General features: G+C 47.6%; 1 protein-coding gene across 1 annotated transcript; it reads left to right on the top strand.

Moving 5' to 3' along the window:
* Positions 1–2,158: 2,158 nt before the first annotated feature.
* NEFM (neurofilament medium chain) lies at positions 2,159–7,259 on the top strand. Its single transcript, XM_025933039.2, has 3 exons — positions 2,159–3,274; positions 3,980–4,104; positions 5,388–7,259. The coding sequence occupies exons 1-3, from the start codon at positions 2,195–2,197 to the stop codon at positions 6,766–6,768; spliced, it is 2,586 nt and encodes an 861-aa protein (XP_025788824.1). The 5' UTR covers positions 2,159–2,194; the 3' UTR covers positions 6,769–7,259.
* The last annotated feature ends 3,708 nt before the right edge of the window (positions 7,260–10,967 follow it).

The following is a 10,967-nucleotide window of genomic DNA, read 5'->3' as shown; positions in this document are numbered from 1 at the left end:
CCAGTATTCACAAGTCAATCCCTTCACTCTGTCATCTGTCTTTCCCAGTAGCTTGAGACTTGGGGCTCTCCTGGACTGAAAGATAACCTGTCACTCAGCAAACTAGAACATCCTTCCCCCACCAGCCTGCAATGCTGCAGTTTTCCATTAATGAGCTAAAAGTAACTCCCTAAATTAACCCCTTCTATTTTAAAATACAAATGGGCCAAGAGAGCTCATAAAAATAAAAAATAAAAATAAAAACCTGTAGAAACTCACTGATTGGCGTGACCACGTCATTTAAGAAAAGAAGACCTAGAGAAAGCACGCTGTGAAAGGAAAATGTTTAATTCTGGGGTGCCTGCTTTTCACAAGCAGTGATTTCTGCGCAGCCATAGCATTTCACATGCAATCACTTGTGCCCATGGCCCCAGCAAACTCAGTCATTACTCTTACATTCTTCTCTTCATTTTGTCTTGCAGGATTTGGAACTTTTTTACCCTGAATTACCCCAAAGCACTAGGCAAAATAAGGGGGCATTTTACCAGGTAGCAGCACCCCAGACAGCAAGAAGTCTATCTATATTCTTTGCTTAAAGAAACATGTTTAAAGATATGTAAAATCTATTCCAAGTCAATCCATATCTAAATAGGGAAATATATTACATTTTATATGGAGGGGAAAACATCTGGTTTTATTCAAGGTTGTGGTGAATCTGTTTGGCAACTTTTAAATTAATTTTAAATTAATCCAGGTGCTTTTCAGTCACAGCAGTTACACACAGGGAGTACTGAACAGAATGATGACGCAGCAATTGTCTGTGTTCAAACTTATCACAAACTATATTCCCCTGGACTTTTCACCTCAGCAGATTTCAAATTCCCCTTTCCAAAGAATATTTGACCTTCAAATTTCAGTCCCTGCTTCTCTTGATTTCTTGCACCTAGCCTATGTTAGAAAACCCAAACGGGGCTACATGTATATTATTTGTTACCTGACTTTAATGAATTTTAGTTGTTTTCAAAATCTGCAATCGGTTCATTGTGCCAACTCTGCATTGCAGAGAAATCTTAGTGTTCAATTCCAGCTTGGCCCCTGCAAACAGAGTCACTCACTACAAACAGGCTTTAATTGTATTTACTCGGGGATAAGAGGGGGAAACAAACCCCCGCCAACCCGACAGGCAACGCTGGGCGATAAGCCCCCCCGGGCAGCGGAGTCTCCCGGCTCGCCGGCCTGGGCGCTGTCCTTGGTGCTGCCGGCGCCATAGCGAGCACAAGCGCCTTACCTTCTGCCCCCGCGGAAGTTGCGGACGTCCCCCAAACGTTAAGCGGGATGTAGCGCCATATCCCACCTTTAATACAAATAACTACCCAGGCCCATCCTCTTTGTCCCCTTCCCGAAGCCTCCAGGCCGACTGTTCTTCAAAGTCTTTTTGTTTTTTTCTTCTAGGCCCAACTCGGGGCCTGCGCTCATCTCGGGCTGCTTTAAAAGGAGGAGTGGGGGAAGGGGAGGGAGGCGAGGGGAAATGAGGCTGGGGGAGGGGAAGAATGCAGGGGGAAGGGAGGAAAGAGAAGGGAAGAAGAAAAGGATGGGAAAAAAAAGGTCCAGGAGGAAAGGGCTTGGAGAGAAGGGCAGAGTGACTGGGACTTAAGAAGGCTTAAAGTGGGAAAGCGAAGAGATGCCCAAAAGAAGGGGAGGCGATTCATCACAGAAGACGGGGAAAGAAAAAAGTAATGGAGAAAGGGCCAAAGAAGAGAAAGCCGTGGGTACGAGGAAAGAACAAGGTGGCCAGGGGGTCGGGAGAAGAGCTGTCCGAATGGCAGAAGAGTGACTAGACAAAGAAAGGGCGTTGGGTGAATACTCGCACCGAGGGTGTAAAATGCAATCCGAAGGCTAAGAGAAATGGAAAAAAAGGGGGCCTGAAGGGCGACAAGTGGTCTGGGACCTAGGAGAGTTGGGGGAGGGGCCGCGGACGGGGCAGCAAAGTCCGGGGTCCGATGCGGCGTGGGCCCACGTGGAGCGGGCGCTGAATCACCGCTAGGCTGTCTTTACCCCCCTCGTCTCCCCCGGCCCGGGGCCCGCAGTCCCCGCCTCCTCGGCCGCCGCCTCCACGGGGCGGGGCCCTGGCCCGGGACCAGCCGCCGCGGCTATAAATGGGCTGCGGCGAGACCAGCAGAACGCTGTGACAGCCACACGCCCCGAGGCCTCCAAGATGAGCTACACACTGGACTCGCTGGGCAACCCGTCCGCCTACCGGCGGGTCACCGAGACCCGCTCGAGCTTCAGCCGCGTCAGTGGCTCCCCGTCCAGCGGCTTCCGCTCGCAGTCGTGGTCCCGCGGCTCGCCCAGCACCGTGTCCTCCTCCTACAAGCGCAGCGCGCTTGGCCCGCGCCTCGCCTACAGCTCGGCTATGCTCAGCTCGGCGGAGAGCAGCCTCGACTTCAGCCAGTCCTCGTCGCTGCTCAACGGCGGCTCCGGGCCGGGCGGCGACTACAAGCTGTCCCGTTCCAACGAGAAGGAGCAGCTGCAGGGGCTGAACGACCGCTTCGCCGGCTACATCGAGAAGGTGCACTACCTGGAGCAGCAGAACAAGGAGATCGAGGCGGAGATCCAGGCGCTGCGGCAGAAGCAGGCCTCGCACGCCCAGCTGGGCGACGCGTACGACCAGGAGATCCGCGAGCTGCGCGCCACCCTCGAGCTGGTGAATCACGAGAAGGCTCAGGTACAGCTGGACTCGGATCACCTGGAGGAAGACATCCACCGGCTCAAGGAGCGCTTCGAAGAAGAGGCACGGCTGCGCGACGACACCGAGGCGGCCATCCGCGCGCTGCGCAAAGACATCGAGGAGGCGTCGCTGGTCAAGGTGGAGCTGGACAAGAAGGTGCAGTCGCTGCAGGATGAGGTGGCCTTCCTGCGGAGCAATCACGAGGAGGAGGTGGCCGACCTGTTGGCCCAGATCCAGGCGTCGCACATCACGGTGGAGCGCAAAGACTACCTGAAGACAGACATCTCGTCGGCGCTGAAGGAGATCCGCTCGCAGCTCGAATGCCACTCCGACCAGAACATGCACCAGGCCGAAGAGTGGTTTAAGTGCCGCTACGCCAAGCTCACCGAGGCGGCCGAGCAAAACAAGGAGGCCATCCGCTCCGCCAAGGAAGAGATCGCCGAGTACCGGCGCCAGCTGCAGTCCAAGAGTATCGAGCTCGAGTCAGTGCGCGGCACCAAGGAGTCCCTGGAGCGGCAGCTCAGCGACATCGAGGAGCGCCATAACCACGACCTCAGCAGCTACCAGGTAGGAAACGCGGCTGCGCGGCCAGCCTGCGCCAGCGCCAGCGCCGCGCGCCCCCGACACTCAGGCACGCGACCCGGCGCGCTCTCCGCCGCGCTCCCCGCCGCGCTCCCTGGCGGCCGCTGGCCAGTGCGCGCGCGCGACGCAGACCCAAGTTAGATCCGCAAAGCGTCCTCGCCCCTCCCCATCCCTTCTCCACGCATCCTCCACCCACCATCTCCGGCTCCTGAGAGCCCCGCCCTTTTTCTAAACGCGTTTTTCCTTCGCGAGCTCTAGTTTTAAAGTAGAAGATACACCTGCGGGCAGTTGATAAAGCAGCAACTTTAGGACAGCTTGTGCAGCAACGCATATATTCTCAACTTTCCCAGCCGCCATCAGAACTCTTAAAATCGCCTTTCAGCCCAAAAGGTTCAGATGAGAAGGGCTCAGTCAGCCGTGGGGTTTCCCCCAGGCATGTTTGTTTCCTGCTGAGACGACTTCTAGGTCCACCGGTCTCGGTGCATGATTGCCCAGGAAATCTCTTATTGCCTAACTGATCTTGTTTGTTCATTTATTTGGTAATTCCTTAGTTGGTTTGTTGTTGCTGTTTTTCTTTTAAGGGGCTGAGAGCTACGGGGTTTACAGAGCTGGAGGGAAGTGGGGGGAGGGGTGGTAAGTGCGAAAGAAGTTGCTATTGGAGGAATGAATCTCTGGCTGTGTCTATTTCAGGACACCATCCAGCAGTTGGAAAATGAGCTTCGGGGCACAAAGTGGGAAATGGCTCGTCATTTGCGTGAATATCAGGACCTCCTCAACGTCAAGATGGCTCTGGATATCGAGATCGCTGCGTACAGGTACCGTGCTCACGACGGATGGGGCGGAAACACTAACCGCACTGCGGAGGCTGTTTGGCCGAACCCCCACCACTTAAGTTAAAGCAAGCAGGTTTCGGGGATTTTAAATCAGTGCCTGGTTTTCTTTATTAATTAAAAAAAAAAAAATCTAAGGAATTGGAAATTTACCACTTTTTACACAGCTTTGAAAGAATGAACATTAGTTGAAATAAGTATTTAAATAAAATGAGGAAGAGCGCCGATTAATTCAGTGCTTATGCTTAATTTTTTTATTTTATTTTCGTGAAAACTGTTTTCCAAACGATTGAAACAAGAATGGCATTTTGGATGTTAGTATTTCATATGGTGGCTTCAGCTTTTGACTTTATAATGTCAAGGACAAATATCAGGACATTGAATTTCTCTGTTTCTCTGTTACAGCTTACTATTGCCATCATCTGGCTGAGAACAGCTATAGATTGAAAGGATATATATATAGATTAGATAGAATATATTAGATAGAATTATAGAGAGGAAGAAAGAATATATATATATATATATATATATATGTATTCTATTTTACTTATATTTACATGTACAGACCTAGATATACAACCAGAGAAAGAGAAAAGAAAAGAGATTATAGGTGTGCTATGTGATGCCACGTTATGGTTAACTAAGTTCATAGGAGAAAATCCTTGACGAAACATTTTTTCTACTACCAAGAAGGTCATCATCACAACATGACGGGAATAAATGGTATTCAGAGCTATCTCTCTTTTCAGGAAAGCTGAGTGATTATATTAAATAGACACTTTATGATTAAAATTGCCAATTTATAACTTGATATTCCCATATTAGCGTATGTATATGTAGCCTAAGTTCTGACGTACACTAAAAGGTTTTATAGATACGTTGAACATTATGTTCGCTAAAAGAAATTTAGTGTACCTCCTGAAAGTCCAAGTGCTCAAGAAGGTCACTGAGGCCTTCTTGGCCACGAGGGAGCTTTCCAGCATATTCACGGTGCAGCAAATAGACTGCGGCAGAGCTGAGATTTGGCAGCCGGGTGTGTTAGTGGACTATTGGGTGTGGTCAGTTACTGCAGCAGGTGATTGGCTGGTGGCCCATGAGAATCTCTGGATATGACACAGATAGCAGGTATTACACTGGCTTGACAGAACCTCTTATGTACGTGATTCTGTCTGTTGAAAGGTATCTGCTGCGTTACCCATAACATAATGACACTCAGAAGGCCCACTGAGGTTTTACTTATGTCTCGTCTTTTCTGATTCGGTCCTTAGAAAACTCCTGGAGGGTGAGGAGACCAGATTTAGCACATTTGCAGGAAGCATCACTGGGCCGCTGTATACACACCGACCGCCCTCAGTCACAATATCCAGTAAGATTCAGAAAACCAAGGTAGAGGCTCCTAAGTTAAAGGTCCAACACAAATTTGTGGAGGAGATCATAGAGGAAACCAAAGTGGAAGATGAGAAATCGGAAATGGAAGATGCCCTGACAGCCATTACAGAGGAATTGGCTGTGTCCGTGAAAGAAGAGAAGGAAGAAGAGGCAGTAGAAAAGGAAGAGGAACAAGCTGAAGAAGAAGCCGTAGCTACCAAAAAGTCGCCAGTGAAAGCGGCTGCGCCTGAACTTAAAGAAGAGGAGGAAGGAGAAAAGGAGGAAGAGGAAGGCCAAGAGGAAGAAGAGGAGGAGGAGGAGGGCGCTAAATCAGACCAAGCCGAAGAAGGAGGATCCGAGAAGGAGGGTTCCAGTGAAAAAGAGGAAGGTGAACAGGAAGAAGAAGGAGAGACCGAGGCCGAAGGTGAAGGGGAGGAAGCTGAAGCTAAGGAAGAAAAGAAACCTGAAGAGAAGCGTGAAGAAGTGGCTCCCAAGGAGGAGCCGGTAGCAGAAGCCAAGGCAGAGAAGCCAGAGAAAGCCAAGTCTCCCGTGCCAAAGTCCCCAGTGGAAGAGGTGAAGCCGAAAGCGGAAGCTGGAGCTGAGAAAGTCGAACAGAAAAAGGAAGAGGAGAAAGTAGAGGAAGAAAAGAAGGAAGCAGCAAAGGAATCTCCCAAGGAAGAGAAGGTGGAGAAGAAGGAGGAGAAGCCAAAGGACGTGCCAGAGAAGAAGAAGGCGGAGTCCCCGGTCAAGGAGGAGATGGTGGAGGAGGTCAGCAAGTCCGTAAAGGTGAGCTTGGAGAAAGATGCCAAAGAGGAGAAGCCGCAGCCACAGGAGAAGGAGAAGGAGAAAGAGAAGGAGAAGGCAGAAGAGGAGGGAGGGAGTGAGGAGGAAGGCAGCGATAAGGCTTCCAAGGAATCCAGGAAGGAGGACATAGCAGTAAATGGGGAGGTGGAAGGAAAGGAGGGAGAGCAGGAAACTAAGGAGAAAGGCAGTGGGGGAGAAGAGGAGAAAGGGGTTGTCACCAATGGGCTAGACTTGAGCCCAGCGGAGGAAAAGAAGGGGGCAGACCGAAGTGAGGAGAAAGTGGTGGTGACCAAAAAGATAGAAAAAATCACCAGTGAGGGGGGCGATGGTGCTACCAAATACATCACTAAATCTGTAACCGTCACTCAAAAGGTCGAAGAGCATGAAGAGACCTTTGAGGAGAAGCTAGTGTCTACCAAAAAGGTAGAGAAGGTCACTTCACACGCCATAGTAAAGGAAGTCACCCAGAGTGACTAGGATTTGAGTCCATTGCAAAAGGTTAAGCCATATGACAATTTTAATATGCATGTGATTGACAGCTTCAAAACAGAACGGGTTCTCCCATGGGGGCTCCAGACATTGAATTTTACTTTGTGCAATACGAGGGAACTGCATGCAAGCTCAGGGTGCTCCCTCCTCAGTCTTTGGGTGATTCAAATGCATGACATTGTACGTTCCTGGGGAATTGGCCAATTTCCTAAGCTGTTGGAAGGGGGGCACTCGGGGGGGGATGTTTTGAGATGTATTCTGCAAAGAACCAACTGAGCCAAAAATAATAAATGAAACACAGAACTCTCTTAGCCTTAAGAAAGCTATATATGAATAATTATGTTTACCTCACTGGTGCATTTAAAATGGACTTTTGTTCATGGGAGAACCTCGTTGACATGCACAGTTTGCAACCTTTCGTTGATTGATGTTAAACGTCACAGCAGTACTTGCTCAATAAAGGTCATATTGGAAACATAGTCGATTGCATGGTGTCCTGTCATTTCGAAGTGAAATCTCCACGACCTGACCCTTTCTTTTCCTACAGTAGGGTATTTGGGGGACTATAAGTGACCTGCATTTCTTCTTATTATTTCCCTGAGGGTGATCACTGGGAAAACATAATCGCCAAAAATGTTTTCAGCTGTCAAAATATTTAGCCCAATCTTCCTTTCAAATTTTTAAATGTGTGTCTTTCAAACGAAAACTAAAGCATCAGATAAAAGAGCAAGATTGGTGGGATAAAAGTCTCCAGAATCCAGCTGTTTCGATCCCAAAACAAAACCGAGAACCTCCGAGAGAGGGACCATAATGGAGTCATAACTTGTTTCTTGGAGTTGGGACACAAAGAAACTCGTGGCATTTATAACAATGTATCCAGAAGAGCACTGAGATCATTAACAGACCTAACAAAAAATATCCGGTCTCAGATGTATGGTTCTGGTTCAAACGCAAATACACACACATACACACACACACACACACACACACACACACACACACACCCCTTTTCTGCAGTACTAATTCTTGATTTGGTTGGCAGAGACTTACACTTTTGTGTTTTATTTAGGGAAAAATAATATCAAAAATAAATAAGATGTTCCACTCGGGAAAAAAATTTTTTTTTCTCTGATGCAGGCAAAGAAGTGTTTTTAAATTTAACAACAGCAGCAAAAAAGACCAGATCATGAACAAGGAAATAATAGAACTCCCTGTGCAAAATATATCTGTTCCAGACTTTTTAAACTATTAGTAATTTATTAAGATATCATTCGTTCCAAGTCCGTATTTTGTCATCAATCAGATCATCCCAGTAATATAATCATTGATGCTCTTTTTAATGGCTTTTCAAGATACCCCAATTTTAATACCTAAATGTACCCAGGAAGCTCACTGCTCATGTCAATATTTGCAGTAATGTTTCCCAATCATTAGCCATGGGCCAATCCTTACAATTTTTGCTATATCTGCATATCATTTGCACAATGTAGTCACATTTTTCCTTAAAAACTCCTGTTTTAGGGGCGCCTGGGTGGCTCAGTCAGTTAAGCTCAGGTAATGATCTCACGGTTCATGGGTTCGAGCCCCACATCAGGCTCTGCGCTGACAGCTCAGAGCCTGGATCCTGCTTCGGATTGTACATCTCCCTCTCTCTCTGCCCCTCCCCCACTCGTTCTCTCTCTCTCTCTCTCTCTCTCTCTCTCTCTCTCTCTCTCTCTCAAAAGTAAATAAACTTTAATTGTTTTAAATAATAAGAAAATAAAAACTCCAGGTTCATGTTAAAACACTACTTTTTCTGGAGCAATGGAATCCATGACATCCAAGGTAAAAGAGAATTTTCAAGTACAATCACCAAAACTTAAAAAGAGTATATTGGAAAAATTCAGGACAGCTCCTAGGATGGAAGGATGCGTGGAAGAGGTTGGGTGTTGGAAAGGACCAGCGAGGACGGCCCCAGGACAGGAGGTAGCAGGAACCATCGTGCAGACACAGGGCTGACTGAACCCCAAAGTTTGTTCTCACTTCATTGGAAGTTTAGAAACACAGCGCGCATTTGTCCTCCACGTTGGCCAGCAAAGCAAGAAGCATCTTGATCAACAGACCCACAAAACTCACACCCAGGCTGCGGCAGCCTCCCCCCAGAGAAGAGTCGGGGGGCTCTTCTATGAAGTGGGAATAGAGACTGGATCTACGTGATGTGTTAGTTGAATTTTTAAAACACCTACTAAATATATAGCCATTACTATAAAAGTGTTCATGTGTCTATACCTAAAATCATCTCATTATCAGCACTGGCCCCTGAGGCTACCCCAGCTTGGAAAACCCTACGTGTAGCGTATATTGTTTTAAAATGACAGGACCAGGGCGCCTGGGTGACTCAGTCGGTTAAGCGTTCGACTTTGGCTCAGGTCATGATCTCACGGTTTGTGAGTTCGAGCCCCGCGTCGGGCTCTGTGCTGACAGCTCGAAACCTGGAGCCTGCTTCAGATTCTGGGTCCCCCTCGCTCTCTGCCCCTCCCCCATTCATGCTCTGTCTCATTCTGTCAAAAATAAATAAATGCTAAAAAAATGTTTTTAAATAAAATGACAGGACCAATCAGCAGCCCTCCCAAAGGCCAGCATTAGAGACTCGTCCCTTCCGTTCCAACTTTGTTTTCTTTTTTTTTTTTTTAATTTTTTTTTTCAACGTTTTTTATTTTTGGGACAGAGCGAGACAGAGCATGAACGGGGGAGGGGCAGAGAGAGAAGGAGACACAGAATCGGAAGCAGGCTCCAGGCTCTGAGCCATCAGCCCAGAGCCTGACGCGGGGCTCGAACTCACGGACCGCGAGATCATAACCTGGCTGAAGTCGGACGCTTAACCGACTGCGCCACCCAGGCGCCCCCCAACTTTGTTTTCAACCATCTCATTTTCTTTCCTGAGAATAAAAGAATTTTAATAATACATCCACATTTTCCAGACCACTGTTCTGTCCTCTTTAAAAATAATGGGGGGGGGGGGGGGGCGGTGCTTGGATGGCTCAGTCAGTTGAGCATCCAACTCTTGATTTTGGCTCTGGTCATGACCTCACGGTTCAGTTCGTGGGTTAGAACCCCACGTCGGGCTCTGTGCTGACAGCGTGGAGCCTGCTTGGGATTCTTTCTCTCCCTCTCTCTATGCCCCTTCCCCACTCACTCAAAATAAATAAATAAACTTTAAATATATGTATAGTAAGAAGTACCAAAGCTAATTAGTCCTCAATTTTCCAATAGGAAACTGAGGCACAGAAAAAAAAAAAAACTTTCTCTGGGTCACACACTAGGAGATAACAGAGCTGGGATTTAATCCAGAGACTCCGGGTCCACAGCACTTATGCTTAACCCCTTGCAGTCCACTGTGCCTCAAATCCATCCATTGTGGCCAACTTAATTTATAAGGACGTTCTGGAATGGTCCCTTCTTGCTTTCCAGCTTGGAAGAAAGAAAACAGATCTATGCCATGAATCTTTCATTTAATACGCTTACAGATCTCTTTACAGTAAAGAAAAAAAAAAGATGCACTATCATTTCTCTGCGTCACTGTTTGCATCACGAGGAGAATAAAACATCCGGATACAAAATAAGCGGTGATTCCTTCTCCCACAACAGCTTGCAGTGCACAAAAATGTGGCAAACACTTTTCTCGTGACAACTTTAATGTTCAATGGAAAAGGAAAGTGTTATTTCTAGCACACTGTCTTCTATTGCCAGTCAGTGCAGAGACAGTATTAAAACATTGGGATATTCGTTTCCACAACAAATAGATTGGTTGTTCCAGTTCGGAGCCAGTTATTTTTTCCTGTTGGTTTATGTCATTTTCCCAAAGGGAAACAGGAGCCATTTTTAACGGAGTTGTTTTATTGGCCCCGCACAAAATGTGTCCATGCCCAGGGCTCGTCTACCTTTAGAGGTACAGAGATTCGGGGAAAACCCTGGACTGGAGTTAACCTCCCAGGTCTGTAGATAGCTAAATTGTGTGTCTTGAGTCCATTGTATTTTGTCCCTCTAAGGTTCTGCTACAGACTGAATGTCTGTGTCCTGTAGATTCATACGTGAAGTCCTTGCACCCAATATGATGGTATTGGAGGTGGGGAGTTTGGGAGGTGCTTAGATTCTGAGGTTGGGACCCTCATGAACGGGATTAGTGCCCCTATAAAAGAAAACTCAAG

Source organism: Puma concolor, chromosome B1 (genome assembly GCF_028749965.1).
Source record: "Puma concolor isolate L17-30 chromosome B1, mPumCon1.1.hap2, whole genome shotgun sequence".
Taxonomy (NCBI): Eukaryota; Metazoa; Chordata; class Mammalia; order Carnivora; family Felidae; genus Puma; species Puma concolor.
Note: the sequence above shows the minus strand (reverse complement) of the source record. Positions and strands in the feature narration are given on the sequence as shown.